General features: G+C 44.7%; 1 protein-coding gene across 1 annotated transcript; it reads left to right on the forward strand.

Moving 5' to 3' along the window:
• Positions 1–112: 112 nt before the first annotated feature.
• Positions 113–17,349, forward strand: NUP88 (nucleoporin 88). The gene is made up of 17 exons (XM_081172967.1): positions 113–523; positions 1,393–1,562; positions 2,984–3,109; positions 4,126–4,212; positions 4,336–4,512; positions 4,931–5,117; positions 6,504–6,654; positions 7,095–7,193; positions 7,903–7,993; positions 9,353–9,454; positions 9,886–10,044; positions 11,328–11,453; positions 12,205–12,270; positions 14,241–14,321; positions 16,132–16,258; positions 16,478–16,596; positions 17,145–17,349. Exons 1-17 carry the CDS (start codon positions 128–130, stop codon positions 17,206–17,208), a joined length of 2,328 nt encoding a protein of 775 aa, XP_081029093.1. The 5' UTR covers positions 113–127; the 3' UTR covers positions 17,209–17,349.
• The last annotated feature ends 753 nt before the right edge of the window (positions 17,350–18,102 follow it).

Genomic DNA, 18,102 nt, shown 5'->3' on the forward strand with positions numbered 1-18,102 from the left:
AACCCCCAAGCCCCGCGCAGTTTTCACGTCTAACTTTTCACAAGTCTACGGTCTAGAAACCGCTTGCGTCAGCAGGCCGCAGTGCACTCTGGGTCTCGTCCTTCCCTCGCTCCCTCCCGTGGCGAAGATGCCCGCTGGGCTTAACCATCTTTATCGGTCCGCCGGGACGCCGACGTCACCGTCCGCGGTGCACTCTGGGGCTCGTAGTCCCGCGCTCCTGAGGCGGCGAGGCCCCGACCGGCTTCCTCGACCGGCGACGATGGCGGCGGCCGTGGCGCCGGGCTTGGGAGAGCGCTGGTGGGCAGAGCTGCCTCACCACGCCGTGTTGTGCCGCTTGCGGGAGCAGGCCGACAAGGAGGCCGGGCCGGAGCCGGGGTCCGAGTCGTCGCGCCCGTCCCTCCCGCGGAACCTGCTGTTCGGCCTCGGCGGGGAGCTCTTTCTGTGGGACGGCGAACGCGCCGCCTTCTACGTTCTCAGCCTGAGGGGCCTGGGCGACGAGCCCGACAGGCTGGGCCAGTACCAGGTGCGGCTTTTCGCCCCGATAGGGCTCGGCCCTCACTTGAGGTGGCCAACCCGTGTTTGGGGCGCTGCCGCTTCGGGCTTCAAGGTGGTGGCTCACCTGTGGAAAGCCCCTCTATATAGGACTATAGGCTTGCATTATCAGTAGCGATAATAATGAATGGCTTATTGCGTTTATATCCCGCCTTTTTTTCTCCCAAGGAACTCAAGGTGGCATACATGCTTCCCCAATTAACCCCACCACCATTACACATAAAACAACAACCCTGTGAGGTGGTTTTGGCTGAGAGGCAGTGACTGACCCCTAAGGTGACACCCAGTGAGTTTTGTGGCTGAGCAGGGATTTGAACGCAGGTCCCAGAATTTTTGGGAGGGGCAGGTCTTTTGTTAGAGGGGGCAGAACCTCAGTTAAGCTATGTATTTTCATTGATCTTTATTGATTTAGGGGGGCTATGCCCAGGTCTCTGATGTTCTAGTCTAGATAACTACTACACTTGCAGCTGTGTTTTTAATTGATGTCCAAGCATTGGGAGAGAATGCTTGAAGGAACACGACTGCTGGTTTCTCCAAGCTTTTGTCCAAGGCAGACCCTGTGGGTTTAGTGGTCTCTTGGCTTAGAAGACAAGTAGCAGCTACCAGTGCCTTGCATGAAGCATAAGAATAATATAGGTAGTCCTCATCGCTCAGCATCCATATCAGATCATGCCTGAAAGAGTGAGCACAGATGAAATGGTAGGAAGCAACAGGTGCAGTTTGCTTGCAGCCAAATATGTAATTGAGTGACACACATGCATCTTGCACTAGTTTTTAAGATTTTGTTCTGCACAAAGTTCAAATATTTAAGCGTTAACCGATTGCTGCTTTGATTTCCAGACCCTTCTCTGCATAAATTCACCCTTTTTTGAGGTGTATCAAACTGCACTGAGTCCTACACAGGAGCATGTAGCTCTGATAGGAACAAAAGGCCTGATGGTGCTGGAGTTACCTAAACGCTGGGGAAAGAACTCTGAGTTTGAAGGTGGAAAACCAGTGGTTAATTGTAGGTATGTAGGCTCTCCATTTCTCATAATTGCTTTGCAGCTCTAGAACTAGGGACGGTTGCTACTTCATTATCATCCGGGTCTGTAAAGAATGCAGTTTTGAGTACATTGTGTCAATTTCATTTGATGACTGTTTTTAATGAAGTTCTCAGGCATTATATTTGGAGGAACTTTTGTTTCAGCTGCATACATTCCACTACTATAGAGAGGCAGTCTCTTTTCAAACTTTTTTAGAAGGGTGGCTGAGGTGCTTTATGGTGCAGTGTTAGGATACAGGCTTTGTAGGCCTGAGGTTCTAGGTTCAGTTCCTTGCTTTTCCATTAAAAGTGATTGCTTTTGGGCAAAGTTCTGAAGCAGTCCATCTTGCTGATGGCACATTTGCTTTGCTGTATCAAGTGGAGGCTAAGGCAACTTTTCTTTGCAATGGAAGTAGTACAATCCATCTGCTCAAATTGCTCACAGTTAACATTCGACAGATCACTGCAAGGCTGGAAAAAAGAGTAAAGGCTGTTGAATTTCTCCCCATTGTGGAAGAAACAGGAGAGGACATTGCACAGAGAACTCACAGCCTGGCAATCGGCATTATTTGCTAGTATCAGTGACTTCTATGTGCACGTCACTAAAAATGAGAGGATACAATCTATAAACAGAACAAGGAAGACAAGGGACGATGAGAGGCAAATGAAGGCAATGGTAAACAAGGATTGGATACGTGAATATTTCAGATATATGTACTTGAACATAGTTATAGCACTAGGAGATAGAGGCTAGGGGACTGTGCCAAAGAATAGGTTTTGAAGAGAGAGAGCTTCACAAATACATTACTGGGAGGCGATTCTAGGCATAAGCAGGGTCATTCGTGGGAGCAGGACTGTTAATTGGTTCAAAAACAAGATTTCAGGAGATGTTATTTTTGGACAGTAGCTACTCTTTCAACCTTTTTTTACATTTATGGAGAAGATCAGTTCGATTTTAGATTGGAAGCGCTTTCGATAACCGAGGCTGTGACTGCATTTTTACCTAGAAGAAAGCTTCCTTAGTTAAATTCTTTCATTACAGAGATAAAATGTTTGAGTACTGACCCTTTAGGACCAATGATAGCTAATTATTTAGTACCTAGAGTTTAAGCAAGGATAGTGTTCATGTAACACATCAAGTTAGGAAATAAAAAAGGACTGTTACAAGTCTGTGTCTATCCCTTGAGCTTTTTTGCTTTTGATAGGTTTGCCAGTTGGGGAGGAAAAGCCTGGCCTGTTCTTGTGCTCTTGACACCAGCTTGATCTGCAGAAATTGGCAGGGGACACAGGCATGAACGTCTGTAGCTCAAGCTGCTGGTCAAAGGCACAGCAACAGTCAAACAGTTGGCAGCCCTCTGTTGGGTTGGAACATAGTGCCTTTCATGATGGAGACCTGTCTTCTTGCAGCACCATCCCTATTGCTGAAAGGTTCTTCACTAGTTCACCATCCCTGACCCTGAAGCATTCCGCCTGGTACCCCAGTGAGACACTGGACCCTCACATTGTGCTCTTAACATCTGACAACACGATAAGGTAACTTTATTGCTCTGAATGGTTTGCTTTTGAGCAGGCTTTGAGAAATCCAAGGAGCCTGGTTTCCCTGACTGTTTAAAAAGGTGGTGCTGGTATCCAGTATATATTAGTCATCCTTTTTTATATATATAATTTAGTGGAATATAGTGGTGAAGAGTGTAAGCCACAGACTTTTAGTTTTCTGGTTCAAATCTTTGCTCAGCTGCAGACTCACTCAATGATCTTGGGCAATCTTTCTTACTTCAGCTGCCTCGTTGACAATAAAAGGGGGGACAATAAAAGGTCTGAAATATTTTCTGTGCACTGCACATGCTGTATCATTGTTCTGTTGCATGCCCCCCCCAAAAAAAAATCTCTGAGCAGTGAGAGCCTCCAAGGGGTTCCAGTGCTTTGCTGGGTTTGGTTCCCTTGCAATAAAGGTCAATGGAGACTGGTGTCTTTTTGAGATACGGTTTTATAAAAATCATATGTACAATCCGAGCATCAAATGGAGGGGCTCACAGCATTATCCTAGGACCTTTTCCAGCTAATTAGCAGAGTACAAATGCTTTCAGAGGCTAATTTAGCTTCCTTTAAATATTTATTTGATGGGGTCATTTGGAACCACATGCTTAGAGACCCACGGAGCAATTGTTTAAGCAATACTTATTACAGTTTTCTCCCACTCTTTTTTCCAAAAGACTGAAGCAAGGTAGCATGTATGCTCTGTCCTCTTATTTTATCCTCATAGCAACCCTGTATAGTAGGTATGTCAGACCTGGAGGGAGTGACTAGGCCAGGACTACCCAGCAAGGCTGAGGGCTAAGCAGGGCTTTGAACTGGGTCTCTCTGGTCTTGGTCTGACACCAGGGCAGCTCTTCAGCAGAAGTGATACTGCACCAGCTTCTGCCAGTGTAATAATGTTGGGTGCAGTACTGAAAATTGTAAAGGTATTCAGCTAATAAAGATTGGGTTTATAGAAGCTATTATCTGGGATGTACTTCTTGTTTTTTAAAATGTCATATTTTGCTTTAAAGGATTTACAGCCTGAATTCACCCCAGACACCCGTGAAAGTGATTCATCTTTCAGAAGCTGATGAGGAGACTCTAAGGCTCAATAAGGGGTGAGGTCTGAAGCTTCCCTCATAGTTGCCCCTCCAAGCACACCCCAACGGCCACTTTTTGTTGGGCAAACTGAATGTGTGCAGAGAACTGCTACTAACTCAACTGACTGCTCCCTCCCTTAGGAGAGCCTACACAGCATTGATAGGAGAAACGGCAGTAGCATTTGACTTTGGGCCCCTGGCAGCAGTCCCCAAGAACATTGCTGGGCAGCGAGAGAAGGAGGAAGTGCTAGCGTATCCTCTCTACATCTTGTATGAAAATGGGGAGACTTTTCTGACCTACATTAGTCTTCTGCACAGGTAAAGGTCTAACCCAGATTCATGATCCCCCTTTCACCTTCATTTTTTGCACTGGGCAGTGCCTGACCAGACCTCATAGATGGCTGGGCGGTAGGTGGGTACTGATTTGAACACCAATACAATTGCTCCTAGTTCAACTCTGAATGGAAACCCAGGGTTCAAGAATCAACACTTGCCTCCTTGTATTGTTGAGGTGATTTGGTTGGTGTCTGATTAGCATATCCTAGCCTTTCTGCTCTGAGGCTGGCAAGGTCAGTTTGGTGTCTTGGTTGGCTGCAAAACTTTGCTGTTCCAGGTATTAGGCCATGGCTTGCTTAGAGTTTTTTTGAGGGTGGCAGCAACAGCAAACTGTCCTAGAAGTTTGGGCTCTTCCCAGTAGGCTTCCTTTGACCCCCCTCCCACCCCTATTTTTTTGTAGCAGTGGAAACCTTGGTCGGCTCTTGGGCCCACTGCCAATGCATCCTGCAGCTGAAGACAACTACGGGTACGACGCTTGTGCAGTTCTCTGCCTTTCATGCGTTCCCAACATCTTGGTGATTGCCACAGAGTCGGGGCTGCTTTATCACTGCGTGGTACTGGAGGGAGAAGAAGATGATGAACAGATGGTATGTTTGCCTGTTCAAGTAGTAACTTTCAGGAGAGCTTTCCCCCCCACCCCCCACCCCCGTTATATGAGGAGGGACTGTAGTACTTTGCAGTCAAAAGGTCCCACACTCAAACTCCTGCTTTTCCAGTAAAAAGGACTGGGTAGCAAGTGGTAGGAGAGGCCTCTTCCAGAGATCACAGAAAGCTGCTGCCTGTCCTAATATTGGGAAAGATAGACCCATGGACTTGGCATAAGGTTGTTTTCAAGTGTATCCCCATCCTGGGTATTCATTTTTAGCTTGCTATCTTTGCAGTCCTCCCCTTTTTTGTCACAAATTTTTCACATTATGACATGTTCTTACTGAGCATGTGACCAATAGTGCAGTGCTGTTGCACATTATTATGCTTTTCCTAAATTTATTTGTTGTACTGATATCCCACTTTTCCTCCAAGGAGCTCAAGGTGGTGTATGTGACATTCTCTCCCTCTCCAGCAATCTGTTCCCACAGAAGCATGATGGCCCTCTGCCAAGCTAATGATTTGCAGTTCCTAAACCCTAAAACTGCGGCTCATCTTAATTACGGAAGTTGGTTTAGTTTTCCCCTGATCAACATCTTTGTCTCTGCAGCCATAAACAATTTTGGAGGTTCTGCAAGGAGGTTGCACCCAACTCAGTTGTATCCAGAGTAGACTCAATGAAATTAGTGGACCTAAGATAGTCATACATGCTATTCATAGCAGCCAGCATGGTATAGTAGTTAGAGTGTCAGATTAGGACCCGGGAAAGGTTCAAGTTCCCACTCAGCCATGTTTCTCACTGGGTGGCCTTGGGCCAGTCACTGCCTCTTGGCCTAACCTACCTCACAGGGTTCTTGGGGGAATTAATTGAGGAGGGGGAGAGCCATGTACACCATCTTTAACTCCTTGGAGAAAAAGATGAGGTATAAATGCAGTAAGTAATACTCAACCCCTTGAGAATTAATGGACATGACTAAATACAGCCGGGTGTCTTATATTTCATATTCCTCTTGTATTGAGGAGCTATTTTAAAAACATTGCGCATCTCAGAAATGCACAATATTGATCTGCATTTGGACCTTAAAAGCATAAACACACAAAAGAGTAAGAAGTAGATATTGTTTCCCCTCCCCACCAGTTCACTAGGAGACAATTGAGGGTTCTCTATTTATATTTCTTTATTATTTGTACTTACAGCCCACACTTTATCAAATGCTGGGTTTCCTAATTAAAATACATGCAATGTGCGATTAAAATAATAAACAACCCCCCCATTTTTACCTTTTTTTGCGGTGGGGAGGGAGGTGCTTCCTAAGTGAATTTAATCCCTTGAGCTATTATCTCAAGGGAGGACAAATTTAGAAGTGTTAACCAAATCATCCCTGCAGTCTGTCAAATCCTGGGATTCAAGAACTGACCTCATTCCGTCGCTCTACGTGTTCGAATGTGTTGAACTGGAGCTTGCACTGAAACTGGCTTCAAGGGAAGGGGAGGAACCCCTGGAGTCGGACTTCTCCTGCCCAATCAAATTGCATAGAGGTAGGAGCACAAGTCAGTTACCTCTCTTGCTTTCCCCTTGCTCTGTTCACTTGGCATCCAATTAAAGCGACCTTTCAGGTAAATACAAAAATTAATCAATGCCAGGCTACCTGTTCCTTGATTTGCATGTAGCTTTATGTCACAGGATAGCATCACCCAGCTGGCCCAGCAAGCCGTTTACTGTCTCTTTCTGCAGCTCCCGGTAGTCTGAGTTGCTTTGCCATCTTGAGGCAGCCCACAAGTATTGCCCATCAATAAATAAGAGGGTGGAAACAATGTGGGTCATTGCTGGGAGTTCATGGAACTTCTTTACATAAACAGGTTTGGCACAGTTCCATTTTCACGCAGTTCCACGTTGTCGCTATCATATGTGAACTGAAACCTTCCCATGTCTTTGTTGGCTCTCCATGAATGCATAAATATCTCACTTGCATTTTCAGATCCCAAATGTCCCTCTCGATATCACTGTACACATGACGCTGGGGTGCACAGCATTGGAGTCACCTGGATCAACAAACTTCAAAAGTTCCTTGACTCAGGTAGTAGTGAAACCTTCCTGCCTTGGAATGTTGCATTCCTACGCCTTGTTTCTCACAGATGCAACTTGTCTTGAGTAGTGTGCCAGTAGTGTGGAAAGGTGGGATATAAATAGAGTGGACAGTGGTACAGTTTAGTGAGACATCTGAATCTGGCAGACTATAGTTTACCTCCAACTAGAACTGAAAACCTACTTCAAACTGTAGTTTCCAATTCAGATTTGGAGGTAAACTAAGATTTGACTGAGCCAGAAATAATGAAGGGCATCAGAGCACGTGCAGAGAGGAGGGAGAACCAGAGCCTAAGGCATGACACTCACAACACAGCCATGATGTGAACTGAACCCATATATTGCTGGCGCAACCCATTAAAAAATGTGATCCAAAACTGGTAGGGCCAGAGCAAACTTGTCATTATCTGCGTCCTCCCAATGGTCAGGACCACCTCCTTTTCTCTTCCTCCACCTCCCATTGGGCTGCCAGGAAAGGGACAGGTGGCTTTTGTCAGAGATCTGAAATGATCACCTGCATCTTCTGTTACTCAGTCCAGTTCGGCTCCCTTCCCCTACCAATCCCTTTTCCCCTCCAGATTACCACCCCCCCCCCGCCCCCACACATGACATTTGGCTAGGAGTTCTGATTTCCTCATTACTGTTCTGTGGGGTGATAGGTGTGACTCCCCAGTAACCTGCATGTTTACTTGCTTTTTCAGATGAAGAAGACAAGGACCGTTTGCAAGAACTTGGAGCAGAACAGAAATGCATCGTAGAGCACATCCTTTGCACAAAACCTCTGCCATGCAGGTAAGGGTCTACTTCTTCCCAAATCCATATTCTTCTTGCAGCTGCTTATTGCTGGAGAATCCAGGCCGAGAACAGTTATACACAACTCAGTTTCTGAAAAATCAAGCATTGAATGGTTTTGTTTGTGTTAAGATTTGGATGAGCAAGCAGGGTGGACAGGGAAGGAGAACTGTGTTTGTGTCTCTCTGTGGTGAAGACAAGGCTCTTGACTGTTTTTGGGGTGCCCCTTTTTCTTAGTCTGGGTAAGGATGTTGGCTGGAAAAAGGCCTTTTTTGGAGAACATGAGAGAACAAGGCATGAATGCTTATTCTGGGGATCTGCAGGAGGCCTTCAGTGAGCAAAAGGTTAAGCCCCATTACCCAGAGACGGGCAGGGAGATGTAATGAAACAGAAAACTTTACTGATGTGACACGCACTTAGCACTTCCTTAGTGAGTACCCTCAGAATCTTGTGTAGATCCCAGGTTGGAAACATCTGCATCCCAGGTGGGTTCAACAGAAGGAGGCCTTCTTAACTAGCAAGACATGCATGGATGGGCCAGTGGAAATTTCAGCTTTCTTCTAGTAAATGTGACAGATGCACGACTTTGAACTGGTTTTTCAAGGTGTTGGAACAGAGCCCCAGTTGAGGCTGTACTGCAGTAAAGGCAGCACATTGGTGATACTGGTGGAAAACTGAAACACAGAATCATAAAATTGTAGAGTTGGAAGGGACCCCGAGGATCATATCGTCCAACCCCCTGCAATGCAGGAATATGCAGAGGTCCCATACGGGGATCAAGCCTGCAGCCTTGGCATTATCAACACCACACTTTAACCAACTGAACTGTCCAGGCATTTCTGCCTGCTGTGACATTTCAAGACCTACCTAGTGGTCTTATAGATGTGATGGGTAGAATCTCTGCAAGACACCAGCATAGGGTCCACTGCAGCTCCTGGATATTTAAAGACTTATAAATCTTGCATTCAGCCTCCAGATGAAGAGGCAGAGCCAAATTGGGTCAAAATATAGGAATAGAGCCTAAATAGATGATAATGAGCTGGAGGGGTTATCTCTGGTAATTATAGATCTGAGAACAACGGTGGGGATGATCTCTACTCTTGCTCAGTTTTTGCAGAAGACTGACCAGGAGAGACACTAAGTATTAAAAAGTCTAGGAAACCAAATCAGTATGAGGCTGTAAATGTGGCTACAATGAAGGAAGAATATGATAAGAGGCACTTCAAAGATTTGCTAGATTCTGCGGTGGATTCTTTGTTGTGTTAGTCTGAAGACAGCAAGTGACTTCTGCTCTTCTGTTCTTGGGGTTGCCAATGTTTTCTGGGATAGCTTGACATTTTTTCTGTTCTGTTCCTTCAGCCAAGCAGCCTCAATTATAGGGTTTTGGATCGTCTCAGACATTCTGGGTCCCACAATGGTCTGCATCACCAGGAGCTACGAATGTGTCACCAAACCTCTTCTGTACGTACTGAGCCACATTTACCTATTTAATGCTGAAATGTGGTAGGCATACTTCCAAGGACACAGTATATTTCCCTTATATAGTTGCTAGGACTCCTGAATTGCCTAGGTAACTCCTTCAAGTTTCCATGGCACCAGGCTCTGCTGATCTTGAATTCATGACTGTTGATTCTCCTGGTAATCCCTGACATACCCCTTCATTACCTTGATTGGTACACTTGCCTTTCCCTTATTCCGAACTAGGCTTGTGTTGATAGTTCTCTGAAGTTTCTTATCCAGCATTTCATGCCTGCTCTTTGCAAAGGTCTGCAAACTTTTTTTTTTGGGGGGGGAGGGTGTAAAAGAATTAAAAACCTCTAAAGAACTTCATGAAAGCAAGTGGGGAGTGTCTTTGGAAACGTTTAACTGATGCCTGACACTTGTATTGACAGTTCTGCCATTCACCCACCATGCCCTCCTCTTCTGTGCACCAAGCAAGATTCGCCGGTTACAGTCTCGCCTCTCCGCATCTTGGCCGAATCGCAGGATTCCTTTGAGCGACACATCCGAAATATCCTGGATCGCAATTCTGCTAACCCTCTCCTATTGAAGTATGAAATCTTTCTGGAGGCAAAAGGCTTTCGTCATCCCCCATCACTCCTGTGTCCCCAAAAGGCAAAGGCACACCTTGGCCTTTGGTGTTGTTCGGAAGAGGGGGTTCCATCACCTGGTGTTCTCAGTCCCTTTCCTTTCCCTCTGACAGGGTTCACCCTTCTCATTGCTATAATCTTGCATAAGGTCTACACCTGCTGTTCCACCACCTCCATCTTCAGGATGGACTTATGCACAGTGGTCTTTCGTTCTGGCCGATCTCAGCTCCTCTTCTCCCACACTTGGCAGCTCTTGCAACTTCACTGGTGCCACCATAAATTTCTTGCTGCTCTTTCCGCACCAGCATATCCTGCGGCTCAGTCATGGCACAGTCGCTTTGGGGTTCTGGCTGGGTTGTTAGGCTCATGGGACATGAATCTAGCAGGGTGAGTGGGCTACAGCAATGAGCAGGGCTTCTTGGCTTCTCTTTACTATATTATTAACTAAAAGGGAAGGATGGCAGAGGAGATGAGGAAAGTCAGCATTGAACGTCTTAAGTGTTTCTGGGCATTTTAAATAGATTGGCTTTCTGGTGTGTTGATAAGCATCCGACACGAGGGCTTATCAAATGCAATTTGATTGTAATGTCCTTATCTGAGCTGAACCCTCAGTTTGAGGCCAGTTAGAAATCTTCCCTAAATAATTGGACCCCTCTCCAGTTCAAGCTTCTTGATGCACACAGCCTTAGGGCAAATGGTGCCAGAAGCATTTGTGTGGCAAAGCAGCCTGGGATAGCTCAGTCAGTAGAGCCTGAGACTCCTAGTATCAGGGTCGTAGGTTCAACCGCCACATTGGGCAAGAGATTCCTTCATCACAGGGGGTTGAAGTAGATGACCCTCAGATCCCTTCCAGCTCTATAATTCTGTGGTTCTAAATGCTCTTTATCAGAGCATGTACCGTAGTTTTCCGTGTGTAATATAAGCTTTTTTTTCTTTAAAAAGTAGGTTAAAAATTAGGGGGCACCTTATACACAGATAGGGCACAGGGGGTACATGGGATTGTTTGATGCTGGGAGCCAGAGATTGTCAGCGGCTATTGGTCGTGTTATTTGTGGCTGCGGCAGTTGTGTGGGTGATTGGTGGCTTTAGCGATGCGTTGTGAGTTGCAGGGCAGGTGGGTGAGCAATGTTTGGCAAACTCCCTCTCAAAAAAATTCAACAACTCTGGACCATACCCCACCCCCAAAAAGCTCAACTCTGGCAGTACACTATAATGGCCAAGACAATGTTGTGTTTGTCTTCCAGGTCTACAGATAAAGAAGTTTCCCCTCCCCCTGAAGAATGCCTTCAGCTTCTCAGCAGAGCGACTCAGGTGTTCAGGGAGGAATACATTCTGAAACAGGACTTGGCCCGAGAGGAGATCCAGCGAAGGTAAAATGGGCCCTTGGCTTCTAAAACCTTGTTCTTCTTCCCTCCTGTTGCAGCAACAATTGGTCATTTTCTGATCCTGATCCTGCAATCTATTATCTGCCAACTTCATCAGATGTAATACAACAGGGACAAGAATCTCTAGTGAATAGGTTTCCTGCCCTTGGGAATTATTTACATTTTTCTGAAGAGCGTATCCCTGATTTGCTTTTATCATTGGGCTAATCGAAAGAGTGGCATAACTGGGTGGAAATCCCTGCCTTGTTTGCCCCCAACCCCTGCTCCAAAGGAAATACAATTGGTGGCAACGTTTGGCTTAATTTCAAAAGCCTTCTGCAAGCTGTCAGTTCTGTCCTCTGGCAAAGGAGAGTGAGGGTGTAATGCACCTACTCCGGCAGCCCTCTGGATTGGGGTGGGGAAAGGGGTTGGCCTGCCCACCATAGAATGCAGCCCCTAACAGACTATCAAGGGACTGTGCCCCCCCCCCAGGAAAAAGGTTGCCCGCCTCTGTTCTACAGCTAGGTCGTCATCCTCCCCCTTTCTCTCGTTTTCGGAACGGAGCAGTTAATAGCACAATTCCCCTTTCTGTAGAATGTGTGTCTTTAAATGTCTCCACCCCCGGTTAACCCCCATGTTCGTAATTTATTTTTCTCATTGAACAATGGGTTAGAGGTGTAGGGGAGAGCAGAAAGGCAAGCCAGGTTGCATCAAAAAACCTAACTGTTTGGCCATCCCTTCAACCCTTGCTCCTCAGAGTGAAATTGCTACGGGAACAGAAAAAGAAGCAGCTGGAAGATCTTGCCTACTGCCGAGAGGAAAGGTGAGGCAACCGTCTCTTTGCCTTTTAAGCTAGCTTGGCTGGTAGTTTAAAAGAAGTGGGTTGCCCCGTGGGAGCAGCTCAGAGCTCAGTGGTAGAGAACGTGCCTTGCATGTCAAAAATCTCTGGTTTAACCCCATCCATCACTAGTGAAAAACGATCTTGGGTATTAGGGCCGGGAAAGCCCTCCTGTGCAAGACCTTAAAGAGCTGCTATCAGCCAGAGTAGGCATCACTGAGCCTAGAAGGATCTGTAAGGTACTTTTCAGAGCATCCTTTCCAGAGAGGTCCACCACGGTCCGATATTAGATACAGGTGTTTTACCGCAGGTTGAAACCCGAAGAGAGCTTCTAGGATTTGCTGATTTTGTTACTCTTCTTTTCCATGTGATTTAGTCCCCCCCTTTGTGTTCTTGTTCTAGTGATAGTTTAATACATTAGTGATGTTTTAGTGTAAGCTTGTTTTAAAGAAATGTGTTCCTAATAACTCTGAGGTGTCCACCAGACTTCTGCCACTTGGCTGCTTTTCATTATGCAGCTTTTAAGAATATAAGAAGAGCCCTGTACCGAAATTGGGCCCAAAGTAGCACTAGAAAATAATATTCTCCTGCTCATCTTTTTTTTTTTTTTAATTACTAGCTAAAAGTTCCTGTTGCTCAGGGATTCTTAGAAATCAAAAGATGCTGGTATTTTTAAATGGATAATGTAATTTGTAATTTCTAGGGCTCTTGATGCCACCTCCCAACACCCAGTTATATTTAAATAGAGACAAAACATCCTCCACCATCTCAGGAACTACCATGCCAGATCTGGAAATGTTAACCAGTGCAGTTTGGATCCAGGGTTGTCATGGCCCAACTTGGTTAAAGTCCAGATTGGCCTGATTTGGTATGGGATTCAGGCTTTCACTAAATCCAGTGCGCAAACCCTTTAATTTTCTGCCAGATTTTCTGACAGTATCCAAACCTAGACAAAAACCCACTCTGCCTCAAGAACCATCATGCCAAACTGGGCAACGATGCCATCAGAGGTTTCCCAATTGACAGAGGTAGGAACAGTTAGTTCTGCCATCTTGATTCAAAATGGCAGCCGACTGTATCCAAGCATCAATGGAAGCTGGCTCCTTGGCCTCAGGCACTGTTGTACCAAGTTTGGCAATGACATCTTAAGAATGCCTAGAGAACATACAGGTGGGCAGACCACTCTCCAAAATATATAGTAGGCTAGAAAAAGTTTGTGGCTTTTATTTGCTTCTGGCTGTTTTTTATAACGTGTCGAACAACATCTGTTGGCATTGTCTTTTAATGGGACATAGAAGTTATCAGTGGGTAGTGCTGCTGGGATTTCCTGGACATTACTGGGATTTCAGTGGTGGAAGGTTTGGGGTTTAGTGGGGCACTTCAGTTATACGGGGACATGGATTCAATTACTTTCGGTTGTCTTATTTCACTGTACTCATAAAATCTCTACTTCCACATCTATCCCAAATATAAAGGTGTGGAAGAAAATTATCTGCTTATTTCTTTGTTAGAGAAAGTCTCATTTGCTTTGCTATGAGTTGTCTTTTGCCATTGATGTCTATGGGAGACCCAGCTGCTCTTCTGCTGCCTGTCATTTCTATGTTTTCCATCCGGTTGGCATGAAAATGCATTCCATGTCGATAACAGACCTGTCACATTCAGACAGAAAATCCCTTTATGAGCAGTTTTTAAAAGGCACACATAAAGCACACCACTGGCTAAGTTATAGTAACTGGTGTCCAGGATTTGGATGAGAGTCAAAATTTCCTAAAAACTCTCCTTTGCAGCCTCATGTAGACGTGCCAGCTGCTGTTGGGAGACATGGAAAGAGAAGGCTGCACTGCCCTTTAGAACTGCTTTGTTTCATAAGAAACAACAAATAGACCCCACTTGTTCTGTTTTATGAGACAAATGCGCTCCACTATCCCAGAATAACATTTCCTCTTCACCCAAAGGAAAAGCTTGCGGGAGATGGCAGAGCGATTAGCTGACAAGTACGAGGAAGCGAAAGAGAAGCAGGAAGACATTGTGAACAGGTAAAAGGGCACACTCTTCACAAGCTTCTCTTGCTGGGGGCTGGAGCAAGAAAATGCCCATGCCTGTCTGATGCCAAGTATGCCTTGGGCTTGTGCTGAAGCCTTGTCCTTAAGATGTGCACCCTTCGGAATTGCTGGGCCTGAAATAATGATAAAGAAAGCCAGGTTGTGGAGAGGCATTTCAGCTGAGCAGCATTCAGCTTGGCAGCCAGCTGAACTAAACCTACAACTTAAGCTGCTGCTAACAGCTTCGTGCAAGTTTATTCACTGACTAAAGCCTTTAAACCCGTGCTTAAAATGGCAGACATGCTCCCAAACAATGCGGTTGTCTTTGGAAGGGCAAGCTGTTTGGAATTGGCATTATCTAGCCAAACCTACATCCCCTGATGTGTGCCTGAGTGGTCTCAGTGTATTAGCAGAGAGAGAATAGGTGAGCAACACAGTTGCAAGTGGATTGTGTGTGAAGTTAATGGGTCTCATTCTTTCTGAAAAGCAGTTGACAGAAGCTAACTTAATAAAGGAAGGGTTGGGAGCGCTTTGAAAGTAGGGGGTACCACAATTAATGTGCATAATTTTGCATAACATTGATTAGAAAATAGGTAGTATGCAGTTTGTATATGCAGTTTAATATTCAGTTGGGAGCCGCCCAGAGTGACTGGGGAAACCCAGCCAGATGGGCAGGGTATAAATAATAAATTATTATTATTATTACTAGTCTTTGGACCTGCTTGGGAATACAATGATACCTCAAGTTACAAACGCTTCAGGTTACAAACTCCACTAACCTGGAAGAGTTACCTTGAGTTGAGAACTTTGCCCCAGGATAAGAACGGAAACCGTGTGCCGACAGCACAGCAGCAGCAAGAGGCCCCATTAGCGAAAGCACACCTCTAGTTAAGAATGGACCTCTGGAATGAATTAGTAACTAGAGGTACCACTGATATATAGCTTTGATGGCAACTTTCAGTGTTTTGAAAATAAGGACTGAATTTGTCTTTAGGAAATTATGCTTGTAGTGTAGGGTGACAGTTCCCTCTTCACTCCTGCTTAATTAGCACTTGACAATGCAAGTTTGTCTTGGTTCTAAAAGCAGAATTTGCAAACAATTAACTTTGTCTACAAGTTGGGGATGGTCACACGTTACTCAACAAGTGTATAGTCTCTGTGCACAATAGAAGAGCTGCACGAATGAACTAGCATACACTTTCACAGTGTGCAGAGACCTCATATATCTGAATGTAACATATGAGTCAGCGTGTTGACTCTGACGGTGGTATAGTAATATATTAAGTGGTGGTCAACTAAGTTGTCCTCAGAATAGACCCACTGAGTTGAATGAACATGATTAAGTTTGGTCCAGTTCAGTATTCTGAGTAAAACTTTGTTGAATACCATCCATGGTCAGTAAACGTGGGTTTAATTCCCTCCTCCTCAGCTACTTTTGCTATGATATTGTCTGATTCACATTCTTTCAGAATTTTCAGGTAGGACTTATAATTGGTATCTGGCAAACCTTTTGGCAAATTATTTGAACATATTATTATGTCGCTAAACTTCTGGCTGAAAAAAAATGTAAAGAAAATTTCCCTGATTAAACCTTTTTCTGTCCGGCTGCTGTTACAGTTTCTAACGGCTGTGTTGTTTCTTTTTTTAATCTACTTTTAATGTTGTATAGCTTATTTTAGACATGCTTCAGATGTTCCTCACATCTTGTATCGTGGATATACATGGCTGCTGGTTTTATCTTGTTCTAGTCTGTGACTGCATAATAAAAAGATTGATTGACTGACACTGTCTTTGTGGGCTGAAGGATGAAGAAGGTACTGCGTAACTTCCACTCTCAGCTGCCTGTCTTGTCAGATAGTGAAAAGGACATGAAGAAGGAACTACAGACAATCGAAGAACAACTGCGGCACTTGGGAAATGCTATCCGGCAAGTAAGTGTGGATGTGCATTGTTTTTGTAACGTTTGGCTGTTTTTGTATACGTAATGCTTAGGAATTATCAAGTGATCTAAAAAGCCTTTAAAAAATAAATAAGTAGAAGAGGGTGGGAGCTAGAGGCACTGCACATGAAGCTGGAAGGCAGTATTTGAAACACTTTCTCAAGGGTTTTTGAAGCATCTGTCTCTTGCGCTATTTACTGCTTGCCTTTAGGTTAAAATGAAAAAGGATTATCAGCAGAGAAAAATGGAGAAGGGGACCAGTCCGCGGAAGCCTAGCATCAACCTTAACACCTATCAGAGGAAATGCATCCAAGCAGTTCTGAAAGAGGAGTAAGTGGGCGCTTGCACTTTGAAACACTTGGCAAATGAACAGCGAGCGAGTCATGAGGCCCACCTCTTAGCTGCTGAGTTGTTGTGCTGCCGCTGTACTTTGAAGCAGTGATGTTGAGGGGTTGTACACATGGGGTAAGAGGGTGCTGAAGTAAGAGGGTCCCACCAGTATTGACACTGTGCCAGCTGTGAAAGACACACCTGCTCAGACAAACATTCCCCTTTCAACCCAATTTGAACCTCCTGCTTCACTCTTCCAATTGTTGCGCTGCTTGTTTCGTTATACATTTTAAGTGCAGTTGTTTCCGTGCTTAGATTAAATTGTTATCGTGTACGTTAATTGTATTTTTGGCAATTGGTTTTATACTGGCAAGCTGCCCAGAAGCAGTATATAAATTAATAAATGCTTGTTTGCTAGTGTAGCCGCTTGCAGTTGTGGAGGTGAAAACCCCACCCGGGAAAGTTGTGTGTTGCGCTCTGTTTTTCATGCCTTCTGCTCAGAATGGCTGAAGTCACTGAAGTGCTTTCTCTTTCTCTCTCTGATGCAGGGGAGAACACATCCAGGCGATGGTGAAACAGATAAATGATGTCAGAAACCATGTGACCTTTTAGATCCGTCACGAATGGTGTAAAGCAAACTCATGAAACATGAAGGGAATGCAAACTGCCTTTCTCCTACTTTATACGTTGGTTCCTTGTGTTATTTTTTTATATATAAAACATCTCTGTTGTGAATAAATACTTTTTTTGAAAGCTCGTCTCACTTCTAAATCTAGGCTTAGACTATTTGGTATGATGTACTGCTGTTGCTTCTCCAGAAGGCAAAACACGAAGAATCCTGCCAATTGATCTTGGGCATAATCACCAGGATTACTCTGAAAGTCTCTTTACAGAACTGATTAATTCCCCACACACCAAAGGAGAACGCACAAGCACGGTTTTACCCCTAGATATTGCAGGTGCCATATTAAGGTCAGTGCTGCTCATGTATTCAAGTTTTTTTGCAGCATTTACATAACAGCAAAATGTCAGCCTGTTTTCTCCCAATTTAATTCAAGTCTCCCCCTTGTCCAGTAAGTAAAAAACCATATTGCCAATTACCCATTTGCAAATTAAGTCCCTACCCCATATCTTTTTAAAGAAAATCTATACCTTACTTACTAGAACAGAAAACCTCTAAGCGGATGTTAATCCTTGCCTTTCTAGATCTTACTGTATTTACGCAAATCTAATGTGCCATCGAATCTACTGCACACCACAATTTTCAAAAACATTGAAACCCAAAAACTATTTGCTGGTGGCATCAAATTTTTGCGACGTAATTTGGCCAAAAAACGTGTGTATTACATTTGAGTAAATACAGTAATTTGCCCTCTATGCAACCTGCACTTCACTTCTGCGCATAAAAGCAAGTCAGAACTTGCCATGATGTCATAAGGATGATTTAACACAGGATAATAATGGAAACAAATCCTTAGGCTCAGTGATGAACAGAACACTAGACTG

This window comes from Podarcis bocagei (assembly GCF_964188305.1).
Source record: "Podarcis bocagei genome assembly, chromosome: 15".
Classification (NCBI taxonomy): domain Eukaryota; kingdom Metazoa; phylum Chordata; class Lepidosauria; order Squamata; family Lacertidae; genus Podarcis; species Podarcis bocagei.

Bases quoted from the DNA above. Each gene is read 5' to 3' on its own strand.
- NUP88 (XM_081172967.1), top strand. From the start codon at position 128: ATGCCCGCTGGGCTTAACCATCTTTATCGGTCCGCCGGGACGCCGACG. The intron at 3,110-4,125 runs GTAACTTTATTG...TTTGCTTTAAAG, and splicing joins ACATCTGACAACACGATAAG to GATTTACAGCCTGAATTCAC. The intron at 16,259-16,477 runs GTAAGTGTGGAT...GCTTGCCTTTAG, and splicing joins TGGGAAATGCTATCCGGCAA to GTTAAAATGAAAAAGGATTA.